This window comes from Aythya ferina (genome assembly GCF_964211825.1).
Source record: "Aythya ferina genome assembly, chromosome: 1".
In the NCBI taxonomy this organism is placed as follows: domain Eukaryota; kingdom Metazoa; phylum Chordata; class Aves; order Anseriformes; family Anatidae; genus Aythya; species Aythya ferina.
The window spans coordinates 11,736,161-11,759,687 of NC_140296.1; the positions used below are offsets into that span (position 1 = coordinate 11,736,161).

The window sequence follows — 23,527 nt, forward strand, 5'->3', positions numbered from 1 at the left end:
ACCTTTTGGACTACTTAAAGGAGAGTGTTCAGGGCAGTAAGGTGGTGCAGTGGGAGGTGAAATGCAGCAATCTGCCCAAGCTCTCTCCCTCTTCCCCAGCCAGACCAAGTGCCCTTCTTCAGCCCCTGCCGCTTGCCTCAGTCCTGCCTTGGCTGCTCACCTCATCCCCTTGCCATGGCCAATGTCCATCCCAAATCCCACATATTGCAAGGCTAGGATTGGTGCTCCTTCTTGCTGGAAAAATGCACTAGAAATGTCCAGCCCCTGCTGGGGGGGTTGCAACATGAGCAGAAATTGAGATTTCTCTCCCATGTTCCACTCTCCCAAGTTGCTTTGGCTTGGCCCTTGCCATGGTCCATGAAGATGATGAAGGGTCTGGAGCACTTCTGCTGTGAGGAGAGGCTGAGAGAGCTGGGGCTGCTCAGGATGGAGAAGAGGAGGCTCAGGGGGATCTCAGCAATGTCTGTGAACACCTGAAGGGAGGGAGCACGGAGGATGGGGCCAGGCTCTTGTCAGTGGTGCCCAGTGCCAGGACAGGAGGCCATGGGCACAAACTGGCACACAGGAGGCTCCCTCTGACCACTGGGCACCACTTCTGTGCTGGGTGGGTGATGGAGCCCTGGCACAGACTGCCCAGAGAGGTTGCGGAGTCTCCTCCTTGGGATCTTCAAAAGCCACCTGGACATGGTGCTGGGCAGCCTGCTCTGGGTGTCCCTGCTTGAGCAGGGGTTGGACCAGATGGACCCAGAGGTCTTTTCTAACCTCAACCATTCTGGGATTCTGTGATATGTCCTCCCATAGGGGCCAAGGCAGTATCAGCTTGATACTCCTTGTGGAAGAAAGAAGGACCAGAAATACTTAGCTTGACCATGGAAACCACCTCCAGTCTGTGGCTCCTGGAAGATGTCACCGTTTTTTCCCCTCCTATCAAGTAGGTGGTTGCAGCTACAGCCTGTTCAACAGCTCTGGAGTTGAACTGTGAGCAAGAAGATAGAGTAGCTCTGAGAAATGGGAGATCCTTCATGCAACAGCTTGTGTCCAGTCAGTACATGCTGTTTTGATGAGCTGTGAGGATGAAGCATGTTTTGCGGGCAGTGCTTGGGTGAGAGCTGCCAGCTTCTTCTTGTCGTCCATCTTCAGCCCTGCTTGCTGGAGTGTTTAGGGTTTGACACTGTAATCAGTTGTCTATCTGGGTTAGTCTCAAGTCATTAACTTTTATATTCCTCCTGGTCTGGCAATGTGAACTCTGCAGTTCATGATACTGAAAAAAAAATTCCCAGCGCAGCTGCTGGGTGCCCAGAGGTGCTGTGTGGCAGATTGTTTTAAACCAGAAATGTTCCCAATGAGGAGCCTGAACAAGGCTTGTCCTCTGCCAGCCATTTCTGACAGATCAGAGAGGTGGTAAAATATTGCTGAAATCAGTATTCCAGTGTTATGCTATTTTATTCTGCAGTGTGGAAGAGCTTTATAGGTCAAGATGAAAAGGGAGAGTGCTTTGTGATCTGTGTGGGTGTTAGCTGAAGCATAATGAAGGCTGTGAAGTAAATGGGGTCTTAACTTACCCTGCCTTCCATTATTTTTTATATTGTATTAAGGTATCATGTATCATAGCAGGAATGTCGTGCCTTTGCTCATCTTGTGTTTTTAGAGGACTAGTGGAAGCTGTGGGTGTGTAACATGAGCTTCTGTTCTAAATGGAGACTGAGCACAGGATCTGAGTGGAGGCACTCTGGAAATCTGACATTTGCTTGTCTTTTTCTTAAAAGATGGAGGTAATACATGCTGGCTATTGACTGCAATAAGCCCAAGAACTTCGAGCAGCCAGAGTGTAAATCACAAGTCACCGGGCAGAGCAGTGATGCCTCTTTATTTTCCTTTGCATTTTAGCAAGTCCTCTACACAAACATTGCTTACAGCTGGTGGGCTCTGCTCCGTGTCCATCCCTTTCCATGCCAACCTACTTTTCCTTTCTCCTGTACTGACTAGATTTTATGCATTGGTAAAGTTGGAAGTCGTAAATTTGCAATTAATTTTCTCTTTGATGGAACTCAGGGCTTGTGTCTGAATCGTTTCATGTCCATGTGACTCTGAACAGAGATGGACAGCAGGCAAGGGGCTGGGGTCTGGAAGCTGGCTTTTTTCTTCTGTTAAAGAAACGAGTGAATATGGAAAAGCCATTTTATCTTCTCTGCAGTGTTGATAAATTGCCCTTTCGTTCTTTCTCTCTCATACTTTTACTGAACTTGCAAGCAAGCCTGTCCCTTGGCAGGTGGAAAGAATAAATTGCCAGCAGTACGCGTTTACGAGATGCCTTTCAGTAGTGGATCTGTGCAAATAATAGGTTTTTCATTTCAGTTGCTGAACTGAAAAATAGAAAATACTTTTTGTTTTGGGTCACCCCCTAAAGGAGAATGTTTCTTTTCTTCTCTTGCATTTTTTTATTCCTTTCATTGCATGAGACGTTCTGGTTAGGATTATTCGGTGCTTTTCATATCTTAAAAAAAGAAAGAAAAATGAAAAGAAAAAGCAAACTAGGTCAATCTCAGACAGAAAACATCATATGAAAGAACAACAAAAAATATTTCATTATTAAAATGTCAAAATGGAGTCTTGCAGCTTCTCTCTGAATGTTTTCTCTTCTCTTTCAGCTAAAACTAATTACGTATTCAATCCAAACTCTCTGAGAGTTTCAGTACCTCGTAATTGTGCTTCGGGTGAATTTGCAACATCAAAAAAACCCATCACACTGCACGCAGCAGTGACCTGTTCTGTGTGCTGCTCAGCAAAGGCATCTGCACAAGGATTTAATTCCACTTAATGAAGGTGTTGGGCAAGGAAGCGGGTGCAGTGACCTCCCACAGGCCTGTCCAGCCAGGGAAGCACTGGTGCAGCCATGATTCACCCCAATGGGGACACGGCTGGCTTGTTGGGCTGACATGGCATTGTAGGGCTGCCACATCTTCCCATGGCATCTCCCTGTGGTGGGGTGGTGGCCGGGATTCACTCATGTACAGGAGATGTGGTGGTGGGGCTGGGCCATGGAGACAGGGCCCATGCATGTGGTGGTGGTGGGACTAGGCCATGGAGATGGAGCCCATGCATGTGGTGGGGCTGGGCCATGGAGACAGGGCCCATATATGTGGTGCTAGGCTATGGAGACAGGGCCCATCCTTCTCTTTCTGTGCCTGGTTTCCTAAAGAAATGGTGCTGTTGTGATGCTGTCCCTCCATCGCTACCTGCTCCTCCCAGGGGCACCCTGAATTCAGGCCCATGATGGCATCAAATTCCAATACATTCCTATAAACTGTGATGATAAAAGGGGCCTATAAGAAAGACAGAAAGACTTTTTAATAGGGTCTCTAACAACAAGGGAAGGGGTAATAGTTTTATACTCCAATAGCGTAGATTTAGATTGGATACAAGGAGGGTGATGAGGCCCTGGCACAGGCTGCCCAGAGAAGCTGTGGATGCCCCATCCCTGGAGGTGCTCAAGGCCAGGCTGGATGGGGCTTTGGGCAACCTGGGCTGGTGGGAGGTGTCCCTGCCCATGGCAGGGAGTTGGAAATGGATGGTCTTTAAAGTCGCTTCCAAGCCAAACCATTCTATAATTCTATAACCCTGCTTTAGGGAAAGGAAGATGGATGAAATGTCCCCAGTGCATCACGGGTGCACAGGTCCAAGGGGTCTGGGAGGGAAAATGTGAGCCGCTGTCTTCTTGTGCTGTGAACCCCAGCCATGACTAATGCCCTCACAGTACATCATCCTGTTCAGAAAGAAAACTCCATCCCCAGAAATATTGCAAGGGCTTAGGAACTTCTTGGCATTAACAGAAATTGGAGAAGGTCCAAGTATCACTGGCCTTTTGACCCAGCCAACCAACTTGTCAATATGATAAGTTGAGGCTTGGCAGAAACCCCGTGGTCCAATAATTCCCCCTTGAATCGTGAAATTTTTAATCTTTTCCTTTCTGCCTGAGACATTGACAAGACATTTTCCTCTGCTGAGAGAAGCTCCTCAGCAGCTGCCAGTGTTAACACTCAGTGTTATCTTCTGGTTATTCCCCAGAGAGAGCTGCAGGAGGCATCACAAGCAGAGCTTTGATGCTGCAGATCAGAGATGGACCTTGGTGAAAACTGGAAGCTGGATGAAACCAACTGGTTGTCTCATTCTGGGATCCATCCCTTTGCCAGTGTGAAAGGAGGTAGGACATCACTGCAGTGTTTAATCTGCCTGGTGACCATGCTGGGAGCCTTCCCGATGTGCTGCTGCCCATCACTGTGCTATGTGGCTATATTCAGCTCAAGTAGTGCTCAGTGTAAAGGTGGGAAAGGTCTGATCCAAACTGTAGGGACTGGCAGATTGACTGACAGGCTTGATCTGTTGCTTGATTTCATTCCTCGGAATAGCCTTTTGCCAAATAAATACAAATAAAAATAAAAAATTAAGTTTTGGTAAGTTAGGACACCCCTTATGGTAAGTGTCACCACCCTAACTGTCCACAGTGACCATGGTTAAGGAGTGAGGAAGAGAGCTGGTAAAAGATTTTATTCTCTCTTCAATCATATTTGTGTGGAAACATTTAGGATGGGTCCCCAGGGACACTGTCCTAGCAGTGACAGGAGGGATTAGTGCTGAATTTTGGAAACCTAAGGTTTCCAACCTGAATTTTTGAAACCTAAGGTTTCATCCCAAATCAACATGTCACCAGACCTCCCAGCCCAAGTGCATGACTCTCCAGAAATTGCCAGGAAAGTACTTGGGGAAGATGCAATGGGAAATAGCCAACAGACCAATTTCCTGCATCAATTAATCTCTACTTAATTTCCAGCCAGCTGCTGGGATTTGCTTTTTATTTCCCATTCAAACATTCGGCGGATGCAACCCCATGTGCTCATGCCCCATCACCCCAGGCCAGCACCATCTGTCCCTCGCTGAGGACAGCATCACCTCCTCCATCACCCCTAGCAGCAGTCCACAGTTTCCAGACTAAAAGGTTTTTTTATTATTATTATTATTTTTTATTTAGTCTGGACCAGGTATTGAGCAAGAGTTTTAAACCTGAAATAGAATAGAATAGAATAAAATAAAATAATAATAATAATAATGAACACTTTGCATTTTTTTTTTCTTTTTGAAAATTACATTGAATTTCTGGACTTCAGCAGCACTGTGTTATTGAATGAAATGTTGGAAAATAAATAAACCTCCACCACTTCCAAAGCAGTCATCTCTCAGTCCTGCCCGTATTGAGCTGTGCAACTCACATCCCCTGCCCTTGCTGCAGTGCCATAGGCTTGTAGGGTGATGGAGGGGACCTGGGGGGTCTGACCTGGCTGCTCAGGGCCATATCCTGTCGGTCTCAACAACCTGCAAGGTCAGAGATAGCACAGCCCCTGGGCAGCCCGTGCCATCACCTGTCTGTCCCCAAGGGGAAAGGCACGTGCAGGGTGAGCTTAAAGCAGGCATTTTCACCCAAGCTCTCTGCACCTACCTCTTGAGCTGACCTTTCTGAGCATTTCTTCTTCTTCTCTCAGACAATGACATTTCTGAAGGTGCACCAGCCCTGTTTGCTCGGGATCAGCTGGGTAAGTCCATATACAACACGTTTTCCTCTTTTTTTTTTTTCCTCTGTACCCAGCCGAGTGATTAGGAGATGACTGAGTTAAACCCAGGGCAGATGCTGAATGTTTCCCACTGCTTAAATTCATCACTACCAGTGCTTTTTTTCTGTGTGTTGTTTTTGAATGTTGTCCACCAGAGGGATGGATGCTGGTGACATTGAACACCTTTCTGTGTGAAATTTGTGCAGAATTTCTTCCCTGGGAGCTGAGCTGCCACCTTCCCAGTGCTTGGGTGTTGCTGGGTTGGAAGTCCAACCCATGGCTGGCACTTCTGTGACATTCTGATGCCTTGCAACAGGATGAGTTTTTGTTTGCTTGCTTGGCTTTGGGTTTTGTTGTTTCGTTTTCAGTCCTGGGAGACAAAAGTAGGGGTGTGGAAAGCCATCTCCACTTAATCCCATGGTAGTAATCAAGAAAGGTGCATAATCAAGGTCTGGCACTCAGGGGGACACCAACCCCTCCTGAGGACATGGGGGAGGGCTAGAGATGGAGCAGATGATGATGGCTGGGGATGGTGCTGGGCCAGCCCCATTCCACGGGACCATGCTTTCCATCACCAAATGGCAGAGCACCAGCCCTTCTTCCTCATGGGAAGGAGCCCTCCTCTTCCCTTTACAGGTGATGGTTTCGCCGCTGCTCTTGAAACCCTCCTCGTCCCCAGTAAGGATGCTCAGTGCACGTGTGTTGGGCTGCTCAATACATGAGAAGCTGGTAGAAACTCAGGGTAGGATGGTAAAAGTGCAGGAGCCCCAGATGGTGATTTTTATCATCTGCATCCACCTCTTCTGTAAACCACTGCTGTTAAGACCCAGGATCTTGGGAAAAAAAAAAAATTCCTATAAATCCAGAGATGCCCATGAGCTGCATGATGCCTCGCTGGCTCTGGAAGGGATGGCTGGGCCAGCAGCTGTCCTCACTGGCAGTCTGATACATTTGATTGTGTTTTAAAGGAGTTCTTGTGAGCTCTCTCCACTTGGTGTCAGGATAGAGACTGCTTTGACATGCGCTTGGCCAGACGGGTGTCTAACAGGGATGGGAATAAAGCCAGCAACCTCCCCCTGGCTGCCTCAGTCACTGCCCAGCTGATTTAAACCGAATGAAGTTACTTTAAAGCACTTTTTCTTTGACACAGCTTCCTCCAGCTCCTTTTCTTCTCGATCTTCTGCATCTCTTCAGTTTTCCCCTGACTGGTGCCTTCCTACAAGGACATGTGCCTGTTTCCCTGAGCCTTGGCCAAACCTCCAAGTCTGAGCAAACAGTGACAAAGACAAGCTCCATCTCCGACATAACGAGACTTGGTTGGTTTTAGTTTAGAAGCAGATCTTTAAGATGTGCAAAATAAGATTTATCCCTGGTTTCTTGATGACTTCGGTCAAGGGGCAGGACTCTGGATGGGGCAGGGATCAGGGATGGAGCGCAGGGAAGCCTGGTTCCTGGCATCTCCCCCGTGTTATCAAAGCGGTGTGTGGCATCCAGAGCGAGCTGCTTCCTACTGGGGCACTTGGCTGTGCTGCTCAGCATCTCCCAGGGCCTCTGCCCAGCCCTGCTCCCTGCTGAAGGGCAGCAGAAGCTCCTCGGCCACCACTTCCCTCTGTCTGGAGCTATCAGACATCGCTCAGTCTGGAAAAGATGATTGAAAGCAGTGCTCGTCTCACCTTACGTTTCCACTCTGCCTTCCAAGCACAGCACAAGACGAGATTGCTCCATCCGAGGTAGACGCAGCAGACAAAAGCGTGTGAGATAGTAGGAGGAGTAATGGAAAACCGAGCCCTGTCCTTGCCTCCCTCCTGGCTGGTGAATTTTCAGCTGGATCAGCCTCCCGACCTGAGTCATGCACAGCTGCACGAGCTCCTCTGCCAGGCCAGCGGGGTGGTAAGAGCAACCACGGGGTGCAGGGGGAGCAGATGAGAAGATCCCTCAGACGTTTGCTGCTGGTGGAACCAGGGCTTGGCAGCACCAGGGCGGTGCTTGTGAAAAGAGCCGCCTGGTAGAGGAGCAGAGAAGAAAGCAGCATGGCAATAATAATATCCTGGGACAAAACGTCAGTACGGTAACAAAGCTTCGGTATCCCCAAAGTCACAGGAAGGCAGGTCTGAGCGGGACTTCGGGAGGTCAGCTACACCTCCCTTCTGCCCGAGGGCACGGCTCACAGACAAAACCACCGAGGCGTGGTGGAGCAACCTGTCTCGGGAACTTCCAGCAGCCTTCCCAGGGAGCCTGCTCCAGCACCGCACTGCCCCAGACGCTGCAGGTTTTCTTGATATCTAATTAAATGTCTGTAATTTAAGCCAGTGACGCGTTGTGCTGCCAAAAACAAGCACAAAGAGTTTACTCGTTTTCTCTTTATGTTTCTTTGTGCCTTCTGTGCTTGAAGGTTGTTCTTCCTTTAATACATCCTTCCATTGGCAGCATTAAATAACCCAGATCCCTTCTCCCACAGGATGTTTTTCTAGACCTGTCGTGGTTTCCCCTGCTCTCCTTTGCCTCTAAATGGTTCTCATCTTTCCCGAGCTGGAAGAGGCCCTCTGGCTGAGGCTGACAGAGGCCAGGAGGACTGGAGAAAGCCCCTCTGTGGGCCAGGGCAGTGCCAACACCTCTTTGCAAGGTCTTCCTTTCTCACAAGAGCATGCTCCTGGCTCATGCTTGGTGAGGGATCTGCAGGTCACACACAACTGCCACTTCAGCTGATGTTTCTCCTCTTCCAGGCACTACCCAGCTGCAGATCACCATCTTGCATCCTTTTTTCCCTGCTTGTCAAGCCTGCCTTGAACTCCAGTCCTGTGTCCAGCTTGCTGGCAGTCTGTCCCAGCCTGATGTCAACTTCAAACATAAAAAGCTGTGCTTGGGTTCTGAGTCATTCCTGGAAATGCTGATCAGTACCAGATTTAGGAGAGGTTTTTGTGTAGCCTCATGGCATTAGTAACTAAGAGCTGAGAAGGGTTTTCACCAGTCGTGGTGCCATGTATTAATTCTTTCTTCTAGCCCAGGTTCCTCTCTCTGTCTTGCTTAGAGTGATACCATATGATGCAGCATTAAAGTCCTTACATATATGCCCATATAAATGATATCTGCAGTTCCCCCCTCATCTACAAGGTTTATCACCTCATCACAGCAGATGAAATTAGTCTGACCAGCTCTGTTCTTGCTGAGTCTGCGCTGGCTGTTACTCACATCCTCCTTTCCTGCACATTTGCAAAGCCCTTGATCATTCCGATGTTTCCAAGAATGGAATGAACAATGGCTGGAAAATCCCTTCCTAACACTTCTTTCTCTCTGCCTCTTAAGGACTGGGGCTCTGCTTGCCATGCCCAACCTTTGGAAACCCCTCCCTGCTCTGCTGTTGAGTAACCAGGGCATGGCTCAACGGTACCTTGAGCTGCAAGCCCGTTTCTGGGCTTCTCTGGAGAAGAGAAGGCTCCGGGGAGACCTTACAGAAGCCTGCCAGTACCTAAAGGGGGCTACAGGACAGCTGGGGAGGGACTCTGTGCCAGGGGGTGCAGTGATAGGACAAGGGGAAATGGCTTTAAACTAAAAGAGGGGAGGTTTAGGTTGGATTTTAGGAGGAAATTCTTCTCTCAGAGGGTGGTGAGGCCCTGGCACAGGCTGCCCAGAGAAGCTGTGGATGCCCCATCCCTGGAGGTGCTCAAGGCCAGGCTGGATGGGGCTTTGGGCAACCTGGGCTGGTGGGAGGTGTCCCTGCCTGTGGCAGGGGGGTGGAATTAGATGGGCTTTAGTGTCCCTTCCAACCCAACCCATGCTGTGATTCTGTGGTTCTAAGCAGAGGGCAAGGGAGACAACAGTGACCAAGGGACAGGGCAGCTTCCATGAAGCAGACACTGGGTGAACCACAGCTCGCCGAGGTGGAAAAGAGGTGCTTGAAGGAGGATACGGTGGACACATGGGAGTTATGAATGCCCTGGGAGTAAATAAGGAAAGCCCTCGCACACCCCAAAGGAAGTTTGTCTTCACGCAGTGCACAATCACATTGTGCGACTCATTGCCACAGGATGTCCAGCTTGCCAAAAAGCATGAATGGGCTCAAAAAGTGATGAGAAAACATCATGGAAGAAAGGGCCGCGAAGGGCTCTCAAACCCCGCGGTGTGGCTGCAGGCCCCGGCTCAGGAAGTTCCCAGAGAGCAGGAACTGCAGCAGAATGGGTCCGGGTGCTGGAGGAAACAGCACAGTTTGTCCTCTGCCTCGTATTTTCCCTGCAGTCGTCCCCTTTGTGGCCATGTCAGAGAGAAGGCACCAGGTTAGCACAAACCAAGGTGGTGCTTCGTGTGCCTGCGGTGCTTAACCGTGAGTAACAACCCCCAGCAGCCCTCAGCTCCTCTCCTTTTCCTTTCCGTGCCTCTCCTCTCCGGCAGCCTGGCTGCTGGGCTGCAGCAGATATGAATCAGGCCGTGGCTCTTGCGTCCCTTTTGTTCTGCAAACGACGAAACCAGAACATTTCACACCCTGCATTGTCTCCTTGGCAAGGCCTGAGGTGGAATTTCTGGCCTTGGAGAAAGTGAGGTCAGGGAGGGAGAAGCTTTCCCCGCGGAGGAACACGTGCAGATGGCTGTTCTGTCTCTCCCCCTTGCTTGCTCCCTTCTCTCCTCCCTCCTCTTCCATTCCCTCATCCCTCCCTTCTTTTCCACGTCCTCCCTTCTCCTCTGGAAATGTTTCTGCTCGCTGTTTTTAGGTGATCTGCCTGAACGGCAGGGAAAAAAAAAAAAAAAAAAAAAAGGAAAAAAAAATGTGATTGAGAAGGGAAATTTGGAAATCTTTCCATTTGGAAAATGGAATTTCCAAACTCCAAAAAAAATTTCCATTTGGAAATGGAAAAATAGAGCGGGAGGACAAGGTGCAAAAGCCACCCAGGGAAATCAGGATCAAAATGCTCGTGTGGACGAGTGGCAAGCCCGAGGAGCCGCGCTGGATGAGCGGGCACAGCAGTGGCTGTCCCCATGTGCTCCGTGCACCTGCAGCACGGCCCGCAGCAGGAGGCTCCCCCAGGTCCAGGAATGAAATCCCACTGGGTAAACCAAAAGGGAAGGAAGGAAAAAAAATCTCCGGGCCCTGCTGTGTTTGTTCCCGGTGCCGAGCAGCCCCCCAGCTGTTTCTTTTTCCTCGCTGCCCTGAGCTCATCCCATGCTGGAGGGAGTCCAGGGAGCAGCGCTGCGCCTGCCAGGAGCCAGGCAGGTCAGGCTCGTGGGGGAAAATGAAGGGATCTTTGGCAGAACGGGAAAAACAGATGTGCAGAGTGCTTTCTGCTGCCTCCAGATACAGCACTTACCCAAGGGGACCTGATAAATAGGAAAGTTGGGGCTGTTTCCACCCCGTGGGGCAGGCGGTAGGGTGATTTGTTTGCTTGTGGCATTGGGAATCTGAGTGCTTTGCACACGTGGGGGGGTGGAAATGTTACGAGCACCCACTCCTGGGGCACTTGGGGTTTAGGATGTCCTGCCCCAGGTCTGGGGGGGACAGCAGCGCAGAGATCTCCAGCTCTGGGTTTATTGAATCAAAATGGAATTGAAAAAGTCCCTTGGAAACATGCTCCAGAAAACTGGGATAATAAAGACCCCTTCATCCATCGGATCAAGGTGCCTAATTATCTATCGTCAAGGTTTCCCTTGATTTCACAGAGGATTTAGTCACTGAAAAGCTTGAATTTGGACCTAAATTACCTGCTGTGGGGTACTCAGGGCATGCGCAGCAGGTGAGGGATCTGAGCATCCCTCTCTCGTCCAAGCCTGCTCCCCGAAATCTGTTTATTTTTCCCCGAGGATGTTAAATGTGCACCAAGGCTGCGATGCTTTTCCTGCCCTCCCCCTTGGCCAGCAGAAGGGATTTGCAGCTCCCTGCTCTGCTCAAGCACAGACCCAGCCTGTACCAGCTGCCACAGAGCCGGCCCCATAAATACTGGGGTCGGGGTGAAGCGCCCTGCATGCGTGAATCTGGGCGATGCAGCAGGAGGGCAGCAAGGGGAAGGGGCTGAGTTTGTGGCACCCTGCTCGGGGCTTTGGGGTGAAGCTGGAGGATGCCCTAGGGGTGGGGAGGATGTTTTAGGAGACAGGGAGGATGCCCTAGGGGATGGGGCCTTAGGGGATGGGGAAGATATCTTATGGGTGGGGAGGTTGCCTTAGGAGATGGAGGGGTGTCCTAGGGGATGGGGAGGGTGCCCTAGGGATGAGGAGAATGTCTTAGGGGTTGGGGCTCTAGGGGATGGAGAGAATGCCCTAGGGGATGAGGCCCTATGGGATGGGGAGGATGTCCTAGGGGATGGGGAAGGTGTCCTATGGATGGGGAGGATGCCTTAGGTGTTGGAGGGGCGTCCTATGGGGTGGGGAGGATGCCCTAGGGGTGGGAAGGATGTCTTAGGGGATGGGGCCCTAGGAGCTGGGGAGGATGCTCTGGGGGATGGGAAGGATGTCCTGAGGAGATGGGGGGGATGCCCTAGAGATGGGGAGGGTATTTTAGGGGATGGGGACGATATCCTATGGACGGGGAGGACGTCTTAGGGGCTGGGGCTATAGGGGATGTGGAGGATGCCCTAGGGGATGGGGAAGGTGCATTAGGGGATGGGGTCAGGATGCCCTAGGGATGTGGAGGATGCCCTAGGGGGTGTGCAGGGTGCCTTAGGACGCGGCCAGGCTGCCCTATGGGCTGGGCAGGCTGCCCTAGGGCCTAAGGGACCGTGCCTCGTCCCTGCCCGCACCCCACAGACCCCAGGGGGAGCTCCCAGCCCCGCCCCCTCCCCCCGCAGCCTCCCCAGGCCCCGCCCCCTACCCTTAGCCCCGCCCCCAAGTCCACAACCCCGCCCACTCGTACAAGCCACGCCCACAACCCACCTCCGCCCACTACGCCGGGCACCACCCAGAGGCTTAAACCACGCCTACCGGGCTAAGCCACGCCCACATGGGCCAAGCCACGCCCACCTGGCTAAGCCCCGCCCCCCGGGTTAAGCCCCGCCCCGCCCCGCGGCCCCGCGCTGCTGGCGGCGGGGAGCGGCGGGGCGCGGATGGCCGCGGGGCTGCCGGGGGCGGCGGGGCGCGGAGCCGGAGGTGAGCGACGGGGGATTGGGGGGCGGCTCCGGCCGTGTGTCCGCGGCTGGCTGTCCGTCCGTCTGTCTGTCTGTGTCCGTGTGGCCGTCCCCCAGCACCGGGGGGGGGCTGCCCGCGGCCACGTGTGCGCCCGGGGATGTGCCGGGGGGGAGCCCGGGGAAGCCGCCGTGACCGTGGGGACCCCCCCCGGTGGTCATAGGGATCCCTTCGGTGATCGTGGGACCCCACCCGTGATCGTGGGGACCGCCCCGTGACTATGGGACCCCCCCTCGGTGATCGTGGGAACCTCCCCGGTGACCGTGGGGACCCCCTCCGGTGGTCGCGGGGACCCCTCCGTTACTGCGGAGACCCCCCCGTGACCGTGGGGACCCCACCCGTGACCCTGGGAACCTCCCCATGACTATGGGACCCCCCCCTTGGTGGTCGTGGGAACCCACCCGTGACCGTGGGGACCCCTCCGGTGGTCGCGGAGACCCCTCCATGATCGTGGGGACCCCCCCCCCGTGACCGTGGGAACCTCCTCATAACTATGGGACCCCCCCTCGGTGTCCGTGGGGACCCCACCCGCGATCGTGGGGACACCCCCCGTGACCGTGGGGACCCCTCCAGTGGGTTTGGGGCCGCGCTCACCCAGCCCGTCCGTGTTCCCCCCCCCGCACCTTCCCCGGGCACCCCAGGGGAGTTTTCCCCGCTCGGCACCGAAAACCGGGAGAGGAGCAGGGAAAGGGGACCGGGGCGGCCTCAAAAAGTGATGTTTTGGGGGAATTTGGTGGGATTTGGGGCTTCGCTGAGGCTGGGACCCGGGGCCTGCCGCTGCTTCTCCTGGTGGTGCAGGGAGCGGGTGAGCTTTCACCCCGCTACCCCTGCAGGGAGAGCAAAGAGAAACTCATGTCCGAGCCCAAAATGCATCGAAAGAGGAGTTAAACCCCCCCAAAAAAACCCAAACCCTACTCCAAGTCCCCCCCTGGCATCGCAGTCCTCCTGGCAGGTTTTGTGCTCTGTGGTTTTTCATCCAGGAAGGTCGCCGCTCGCTCCTTTTCCTCTGCCCATGGAAAAAAAAAAAAAAAAAAAAAAAAAAAGTGGTGTACGGTGTTTTTTTTTGTTTTGTATTTTTCATTTTTTTCCTTTTTCCTGGTGCCGTGTGGGGCTGCCACGCGCCTGTGGGGACCCAGAGCTGCTCCCGGGGCATCTGTGGGGTCTCGGGCTGCATGCAGCCAGCTCGGGGCTTTCTGCTTTGGTATTTGTGTAGGGATCTGTGTGTTTTTCCCCTTCCAAAATAAGCTAATTTGGCTTTCTGAGAGGCTTTGCAGTCAGGGTGTCCCCTTGTTTTTCCAGGGTGCCGTTCCCGTAGGTGTATGGCCGTGGGTATGTGTACATACCTCTCGTTAGGAAATGACTCCAGATGAGTTTTTGGTCTAAAATCTCTGAAAGGGATCCAGCCCTCGGGGCTGGCAAGGGGGTGTTTCGGACAAAAAGAGCATCCTGTCCCCATCCTGCCGGGGAGCGAGGCTGTGAAGGGGAGAAAGGGCAGAAGGAGGTGATGTTGGGGTGATGCTGTGCATTGGGATGGCAAATAATGAGGGAGGGATGAGCCCTGGGCTTGGCTTTCCCCTGGGGAAGCACTGAGAGAGGGCAGCTTCAGCTGGCAGGATTTGGGATTGCTCTAATTTACTTCTCATTTATACCCACAAATAACCACTGAGGTGCTGCGGAGGTGCTCGGGGCCGTGCCCTGCCTCTCCACCAGGTCCAGAGCGGCCGGAGCAAAGCGGTGTGAAACCGGATTGAAGCACAGGTTTCCCCTGCAGAAGCTTTGGCTGCTTTGCTCTGTCCTTGTTCTTCCAGATTCGCTCATTTCAAACCATTTCTTCCCTCGCTGACGTTAGGACAAATCCAACCCGATTTCGGAAAGCTGCGGGGATTCGGCCTCACCGGGGAGGGCTCTGGTGATCCGATCACCCAGGAGGAGCCGTGGGCACCTGGGGACGATGCTGAAGGTGTTTCCAGCAGCTGGCTGGCTTTAGGGGCAGCATTCCTTGGGGTGAGGAGGGACAGCGTGCCTTTCGTGGCCCCCCTGGACCTGAAACCACGAAGAGGAGGGCTGAGCGCTCCTCACCCAGCGGCTGGCCGAGGAGTCCCAGTGGAAACTGCGGTGCTGGGGAATATTGGGTGGGTTTGGGAAAACCCCGGGAGGATTTGTGCTTTCCTACAGCAGTTTCTTTTTGGCAGCTTTGGGGTGGATGTCATCTGGTTCCCATTTATGCCCCGAGTTTTAAAATAGAACGGCCTTCATTCATCAGGAGGAGAAATACAAAATAATGCTAATAACCAGAACAACATCACCTTTTTCTATTAAAAAAAATCGTTAGGGAAACTGTTTCTATTGAAACTTCAGGCGTTTAGAAAGTGTATCTCCTTCTGTGGTGTTTTATGGGGCTTTTTCAGTGGGTGGGCTCCAGCACTGAATTTTTGGGGCGTAAAGCTGGGGGACAGCAGCACAAAGTCCCTCCGGAGGCATCCCAGAGCAGCAGCAGTGGGATGCTGCGTTTCAGGAAAGCAGAGCCTGGGATTAAGCAACGGAGCAGTTCTTGGGACTAGAATTTCTAGATGTAAATGTGTTTCAGTTTGGTTTATTTAGGGGAAATCCCTGCTGGATCTGGGGGTCCCCCGAGGTGGCAGGAGACACCAGGGTGCGCACTGCTCGGGGTGGGCAGCGGGTCCTGGGGCCAAGCAGGGCATTTGGGTGTCCCGTAGTGGGTTCATGTTCCCTTGCCTGCAGCATCTGTCGGTTTGGGGCCATTTCTGAACCTTTTTGGAGCCGCAGGCTGCTCGCTGTGGGCTGTTGGAGCGATTTTCCCCGCTGCAAATCTGAGCTCAGCCGTTTGGGAGCCGGAGCGGGAGGCAATAACCTCGTTAGCGCTTCTGCCTCTCGAAAGCGGCCGCATATAAATTGCGTGTAATGATTTAATAACGGGAGGCTCATCGTCTCAATATATATTGGGGTGGGAGGAAGGCTTGGTGTCTTTTTTTCCCCCGAGACGTGCCGTTTGAGGTCGGCAGAGCCCTTGCGTTGCGCTCGGGGCCGGGTTATCGCGAGCGGCTCTCACCGTGGATCAAACGAGGTGCCTGGAGTGGGGTGCGCTGGCTGCGTTTAAAAAAGGAAAAGCTCGAGAAATATGAAGATGCTTCAGATAGAGCTCAATGGCTGCGTTTTCCGCTCAAGAGCACTGTACGGGCTTTGTACTATTTTTGTTCTGCCCAGCTCCCAGGCTCCTTTGTACGCTCGCAAGTTTGTGGGAATGACTCAGGGAGAAAGCTATTTAACCTAAAGGACGGCACTGGCACAAAAATCTGTGGGTAGAGAGCCCTGGCGGGGAAACGAGAAGGGTTTGTGTGTGTGTCAGAGGAACAGGACCCTAAACAGCCTCCACATGGGAGGAATGGGGCAAAAAATAAAAAATTCTGCTCTTTAAGGTGCCGTTGAAGCAGAGCGCAAGGGGAGTTTTATAACGCGGTTGCTTGAAGTACGGAGGAACCAGACCTAATGACCCGCAGTGTCTGTGCCCTCCTAGGTCCCGTTTCACTCCTGTTTAATTAATGGAAGGGCTTAAATATCCCGTGAAACCGGGCCAGGGCCTGTCTGCAGCGCCGTCGTGTCTTTAAGTACAGCACAGCTGACCCTGGCTTCAACTCCGGCTCCGCTGATGCTCTGTCGATGCCTTGTGGCTGGCCGAAGCCTGATTATATTATTTCCTGCTAAAAAAAAAAAAAAAAAAGGCGTTTTCATTCCCTAAGAATTTGCATGATGACTCCTCTCGCGGATGAAAGGCTTTCTTCATGCCTTGGGAAGGGGAATTGACAGGGCGGTGAAATGCCTCCGGTCCGGGCGCTGCTCTGATGCCCCAGCCTTTGTGCTCCGCTCCTCCACGGCGTGCAATTCCTGCTCCGGTTCCCCGGGCCCTCGTTACAAACCCAGGCGGTTTTGCAGATCGCTGCCGGAGCCTTAGAGGCGAATTCGCAGCTCGTAATAAACGGAGGCACGTCTTTTCCTGCAAACCTGTGCCCAAGCCACATGAAAGCGCGTCTCCTCGCCCCGCCTGGCGGTGCAGGTGCGATAACATCCCGCTGCTGTTACCCCCCCTGTGCATCCCGCTCCTCTGCAGCGTGTGAGCCTGGGAAGATGGGGAAGAGGAGAAAAAAAAAACAACAAAAAACCAACCCGTGAGTGATTAAAATTTCATACAACTCCTATCCCTGCGAGATGAAAGCTCTGCCGCCGCCCGTGTGCCCCTGCACGCCCGTGCACCTGATCTGCGGGCATCCAGGCAGGGAGGCTTGGCCCCGCTCTTCCTGCATCCATCTGATCCTCTGCCAGCTCCGGGAGCTGCTTTCCAAGGGTGGCTGCTCTGCTCTCTGCCGAGCTCGGCGCTGGGCTGCTTTTTTTTTTTTTTTTTTTTTTTTTTTTGCTGAGGGGAAACATGTTTGGGAATCAGCACGTCGGGCTGAAGCGAAACGGAGAGCGTTCTGCCTTAGCTGCCCTTAAATTTGGGTATTTTCGTCCGATTCCTCAGCAGTGTTGGGGTTTGGACACCCACATCTCCTTTTATTTGCCTTTGTAGTTCGGTGCTTGCTTGGATGATGCAGTTTTTGGAGAGGAAAATGATGATACCCATGCTGGAGGGGCTCATAGAGCTCTTTTGGGGCTGGAGAGCCCTTGGGTAATCCTCTTCCTTTCTCGCTGACCTGGGAAACTTCCACGGAGGAAGCATTTCGAAGGTGGAATGAGGCATTTCTACTCCCTGCTGGCTTGGCTGCGAGGCAGGAGGACAGATGTGGGCTCTGAAACGCTGCCGGTTGTGTTCTGCCAGCTCTGGGCTGTTCGGGTGAAGACGTAGAGGCAGGCTGGAGGACCACCACCCGCTCCAGATACGGTGTGAGGAGGAAACGTGCTGCTGGGAGGTGCTGGCGTTGCCCTACAGACATGGCTTTCCCGTAACATCGCGGCCCCGCGCTTCCTTTGGGGTTTTGGTTCAGCTCCCACTCAAACCCAGACGGAAACCACATCACACACGGGAAGTATTCGAGCATCGCTCCTCCATCTGCGGGTCCTCGCCGAGTCCCTGGTGTTAATCTTAGCGAGTGATTCACCAAAATAGTTGGGAATCTTCGAATGAATTGCACGGCCGCGTGGTGAGGCTCCGGGATAACGCAGCAGCTGAAAGTGTGATGTCTGTGCATCCTCCGGGCTAAAACCCTTCCCTGGGGATGTGTCCTGGGAGGGGTGGTGGTCCCTTGGTGCCCACTTGCAGCTGTGTTTTTTAATTTTTTTCCTAAAGTTTTATGCTTGCGGATGGTGAGCGTTCAGGTTTTCGGGGAGTGGAGCTGCTTTGTGGGAAGGTTTTGACTGGCTGAACGAATGGGTTTCCATAAAACTGCGCCTTTCAGCGATGCGACACGGCTCCCTTGGTTTTATCTTTAATTTATGGTGTCAGTTTACAACATTTTAGGTGAACCTGATGGCAGTGCAATTGGCCGGGCTGAGGTCTCATGGGGAGGAGAGGCTCGGAGCAGTGCCTCAGAGCAGCATGAGCTGTGCTGGGAAGGTATTTGGTCAAAAACATGCAATTTTTGGGCAGTGCCCGACACCAGGGTCTTAGCTGGGGAGCTTCTCCTCCCTGTTTGGAGGGCTCAGTCCTGCCCTGAGGATGAAGCTCTCTCTTGTGACTGAAGGAGCCTGTGCAAGGTGTCCCAGCAAGCGTCTGGTGTTGCTCAGTCTCTCAATCCTCCACCTGAGTCCTTTGCCACAGGTACAACCCCCAAAGACAAGCGTCCAGGTGAGGATTTCTGCTGCCATTTCAGAAAACCAGGTCTTTATTCGCTTTTTTTGCACATAGAAAAACTTGAAGGCACAACCCGAGGGTGTCTGCTGGCTCAAAATGCAGGAGGCAAAAGAAAGGAAGCAAAATTTTGGTAGCAGTTTCTTTCTTTTAGGCTTTGTTTGGTGAGTGGTGAGGCCTGGCTGGTGGTTTAGGCTGCCTGTAATGCTCAGGACTGTTTTTCTTCCTTGTGTGTGCAGGTTTTGTTTTATCCCGGTCCAGCTTTTATTCGTAAACCAAGCCCAGACTCGTAACTCCTCTGTTTCGGGCAGAGCCCCCAATTCCAGGGCAGGGCTGTGTGTGTACGGGAGCAGGGCAGGGTGGCTGTGGGGATGGTCTGCGCCAGATCACAGGGGTAGTGTTGGAAACTGGGTCCTGAGATTTTCATCAGCGTCAGCATTTGTGCTGGAGCTGTCTCCTGTGCTAATTTTGACGAACAGATTTGCCTCGTATCTACTCAAGTGAGCACTCTTCCCTCCTTGCTCCCTAAATATAGCTAACCGCCATGCAGATCCGTGCATAATGTGGATGGTGAAGTGCTGGATTCATCAACATCTCGCAGAAATGCCTGGTTCCTCTCCTCAGCACTCAGAGGAAAATAATTTCTGCGTCTTCGTGGCTGTAAATACCCATGGGCTAGATCCTGCCTCCTCCTGCTGCCCTGCTCCGTGCAGGGGTGTGGGATCAGCCATGATTTGGATGTAAAATGTGAGCTGCTTCTGCAAGCTTGTCCCCGTGCTCGTGGGCTTCCTACCCTGCCAGGATAGACAGATGCCCCGCTGGTGCCACCACAAAGCCTTCGCCTGCTGCCTGAGCACTTCCCTCGGCAATGCTGGAGGCCAATGGCCATTTCTTGGCCCCAAATGTTTGGGAACATTGTGCAGAGGGATTTGGCTGTGTCCCTGCTGAGGGATGAGATGCTCAGCTCCAAGGTTTGGCCTCAACGAGACTCCTCTTTGGGAAGCTGAGGCAGCGCTTGGAGAAAGGGGTCAGGAGGGGAAGACACCAACCCCACCTCGACACGGCCAAGAGGTGTTTTGCGTGAGCTCGTTAAATCGAGCACTGCTAGAAAAAGGCACCCGAGAGCAGATTTTGGATGGCCTCAGTGCGTGCCCAAAGAGCCTGCTGCTGCGGGACTGATCCAGCCTCCCCTGTCCGTGGGATGCCGGAGCTGGGGCGTGTAGCTCCTGCCGAGCACGCTCTGGGGGCTCTCCAGCTACATCCTCACTGTCCCGTATTAAGAACATCTGGCCCGAGTGATTTATGAACTCCCCTGATAGCGTTGGCTGTATTTTATGTCTTGGTAATTTTCTGTCTTCCTGAGCTGTTAGACACGAGCAGATTTTGCGGTTGAGCCTTTCAGGCTGCGGCCCTGTTGAACGTGCGGCTGGGTCCTCACCTGTCTGTCCTCCTCCTCACCCTCCTCACTGTAATGGCACTGATGACTTGGTGGCTGCCACTCATTCCTCAGAGCTGATGTGGTGGTGAGGACAGCAGAGATGGTTGGCTGGGTGACCCCAGCAGGGCTTCTCAAGCACCTAACAAGGCTCAACATTACTTTTTTTGGTCTTCTGTCGTTAATCATGGCTTTATATTTTGTCATGCACGTGGTTTATTTCCTGACAACCCATCTTTCTTCCTTGCAGGCTCCACAGCTGTTTGTTACAAGCCTACCACCCCGGGCCAGCTCCTGGAAGACGCCGGCTTTCTTTACCAGGACCACCAGCTGTTTGCGGGCAGGCATGAAGTTCCTCCACTAACAGCTGAAGCCATCAGCACTAAAGAAAAAGCTGGTAAGTGGCTGGCCACTCCTCCACAGGAACCCATCACAGGCTTCTCCCTGAGCATAAACCAAACAGCTTGGACCCTTTGCAAGCAATATTTACAGAGCTGAAGGCCAGCTCCTCATCCTCACACAGCCAAAGGAGAGCTGCCTTTGACATGAGTGTCAAAACCCACCATCGTTTGTCACCTGTGCTTGTGGAGGATGCACCGTTTCTGCTCGTCCTTCTGGAAGTGGCTGCTCTTCTCTGAACAGCTGGACCAAAGTCCGTAGCTTTTTGCCACCAAGTCCTTCTGGACCTGAAAAATAGGTACCTAAAGTGCATCTCCTGAATAGAAGGATGCCAACGGGTGACTAGCAAAGGAGAGAAAATCCTCATGGTGTATGATAAAGAGCTCTCTGGAGTGCGTGACGTTGGCTTTATCCACTTCCCTCACTCCTAGCCTAATAACCAGACTGCAAGCTTTCTCGCACGTAAGGGAGGTTTTTATTGCAAGTCTGCAAAAATGTCCATTACGGCAAGACTTCTGTGCGCTGTGATAATGCAAATAGAGCAGTAAGGGTTTGCTGTAACTGTGGGGACATAAAATGTAGGTGGATGCTTGGCTGGTGTGCAGACAGGTGGCTGTGCACCTACCTGCTTCTTGTTGGCTCCAACACTAGCCTGGGGAGCTGGCAGACCCTCAGAAACCTGGTGGCCAGGCTGCCACCCCCAAGACAGGCTGACAGGCAGATAATACTGTCCCAGGGAAAGCAGAGAAATATATTTTGCAGAGCAGGCGTGGAGTGGAACAGCTTGGGAATCTTTTCTCTCTCTCTCAAGCCCTACAATCATGTTTAAGCTTTTGCCACAAAAAAAAAAAGTTAGTGGAAATGACCTATTCTCACAGTTCAGAGTCAAAGGCTTCTCTTCCCCTCTGGCATCCGGATTGTATAGAAGTTATCCCACAGCATGTGCAATAACTGATGAAACCTCAGGGAAATACCAGACCTCAGGAGAAAGTTTTGCTTTTTAACTACTTTCGAATGCCAAAAAAACAAATGCAAGCACTGCTGCAGAACTCCTTTGAGAATTGGAAACAGCAGGATAGAGAAAAAGAGTTGCCAAGAATGACCTCAAAAACTGAACTCACAACAGCACCTCCTTCTTGCCTAGGAAACTGGGAGGACCGTGAGCAGAGCTGAGGGCTTCTTTTTGCTTTTGCCTACACCAGAGTCTTTCAGGAGCACCCCTCTGGGTGCAGGCAGCCCTCCTGCAGGTCTTTACTCCTCCTTGGGCTCCTGGAAGGAAGGGTTATGCCATTAGATGCTTTGCTCCAGACGAACTTCACTGCATATATCACTTTCTGTGGCTTTTGAAGCCTGTGCTGCTACACACAACAAGCAGGGGTGAGCTGGAAAAGGGAGCTGGAGCCTGCTCCAGTATTTGCCACCAACCCCCAAGCTGTGCAGCTTTGGTACAGCATCAGTAACACCTTACCCCATGCAAATGCAGCCTGGGAGACTGGGTGAAAAAATTACACTATTTCCTCTGCTTTACTTCAGTAGTCTCTGCTACAGTGGTTTGATCTGTGATGTTTAAAACGCTGATATCACAGCCGTGACCTTAACGTCGTCGTTGTACTCCCCCAGCAAAATTACAAAAGCTGGTATTGACTCACATAGAAATAGCGTTGTTGGCCAGAGGGGAAGTTGCAGATTTAAGACAAGATGCCAGAGCACAGATTCCTTTTTAATTACACTTTCTGAGCCCTTTTCTTTTCAGCATAATTTTAGAGTTTTTATGTGATGCATTCTGCGTTATGTTTTATTGTGGCAAGCTTGTGAGGGGATTCGTCTCATCAAACCTCAGCTGTCAAAAATGCATCATCTGATTTGGCATTACCACGGAGACTGCCTCTAATCTGTGCAAGGCATCTCCAGGGAGGGATTTACCCAACTCATGTCCTAGAAAAGATCATGTTTCCCTGTCCCTGTGTTGACTGGGGTCAGCGTGGGGCACAGGGAGGGTATTGAGGGGACGAGTGTGTGTTTCTTTGGGGTCACTGCCCACAGAATGAGGGATGAGCTGGGGTGGGGGGTGAGGATCACAGCCATGGGGCTTCGGAGGGGCAGAGGGGTGCCAGGCCTCCCTGTGAAGAGCATGGTGCTGGTTCCAGGCACCTCGATCTTTGAGCAAACCCCCGGGCTGGTGAGCACTAACGGCTGCCTCTCTCTCCCCACCTAGCCGAGGAAGCCCTCTGCACCTTGCACCCTCCAAACTTCCTCCGGAGCTCAGAGGTGGAGATGCGAGGCTCGGAGGAGGTGGCAGCCGGCACGGTCCTGCAGCGCCTGATCCAGGAGCAGCTGAGGTATGGCAACCCCAGCGAGAACATGAACCTGCTGGCCATACAGCACCAAGCCACGGGCAGCGCCGGCCCCTCCAACAGCACTGCCAGCACTCTCTCTTCCACAGAAAACCTCGCGCCAGAGGACCCACAAATGGTCCAGCCGTCGGCGCGGCAGGAACCGCAGGGGCAGGAGCACCAGGGGGACGGTGCTGTGATGGAGAAGCAGCCCCGGGCCGCGCAGCCCCCGCACAGCAGCGAAGAGCTCCCCACCTACGAGGAAGCCAAAGCCCAGTCCCAATTTTTCCGGGGCCAGCCGCCGACGGGGCCGGGGTTTTATGTCGCCGGCGCCTCCGGCCAGAAATCCAGGACGGAGGGGAGGCCGACGGTGAGCAGGGCCGGCAGCGGGCAGGCGCATAAGGACGAGGCGCTGAAGGAGCTGAAGCAGGGCCACGTGCGCTCGCTGAGTGAGAGGATCATGCAGCTCTCACTGGAGAGGAACGGGGCCAAGCAGCACCCACCAGCCCCGGCGGGCAGCAAGGGGCTGAAGGCGACCCCAGCGCCCAACAAAGGCATGGACCCGCGGGGCCCGCCGCCTGAATACCCCTACAAAGCCAAGGCGGCGGCAGTGGCGGCGTCCCCCGGCAGCAAGGTGCCCGAGCACGGGCTTTTCTATGGTGAGCAGCACCCAGCGGGAGCGCAGGACGTCCTCAAGGCTTCCTATGTGGCCCCCCAGCCTGCCCGGACAGAGGTGGCTGTTGTCCGATACCAGCCGCCCCCCGAGTATGGGGTGACCAGGTAGGAGCTTCGGGGCACCGCGCCGCCTTGTTCGGGACGTGGCGGGCAGTGGGAGTGGGGCTGGTGGCTTGTGGCC

The 23,527-nt window shown here is 53.1% G+C and overlaps 2 protein-coding genes across 3 annotated transcripts in view; one reads left to right on the forward strand and one right to left on the reverse strand.

The window, feature by feature from the left end:
• Window positions 1-23,527, reverse strand: part of TAF1D (TATA-box binding protein associated factor, RNA polymerase I subunit D) — a 365,188-nt gene that overhangs the window by 280,522 nt on the left and 61,139 nt on the right. The window lies entirely within an intron of this gene.
• AMOTL1 (angiomotin like 1) overlaps window positions 12,567-23,527 on the forward strand; it is a 51,604-nt gene continuing 40,643 nt past the window's right edge. The window contains exons 1-3 of one of the 2 annotated variants that reach the window (XM_084503843.1): window positions 12,567-12,668; window positions 20,190-20,336; window positions 22,554-23,451. In XM_084503843.1, coding sequence (XP_084359969.1) covers window positions 12,626-12,668; window positions 20,190-20,336; window positions 22,554-23,451 — 1,088 coding nt within the window. In that variant the 5' untranslated portion in view covers window positions 12,567-12,625. Of the gene's footprint in view, window positions 12,669-20,189; window positions 20,337-22,553; window positions 23,452-23,527 lie in introns of those variants that run through there. The other variant, XM_084503844.1, reaches the window with a different exon arrangement.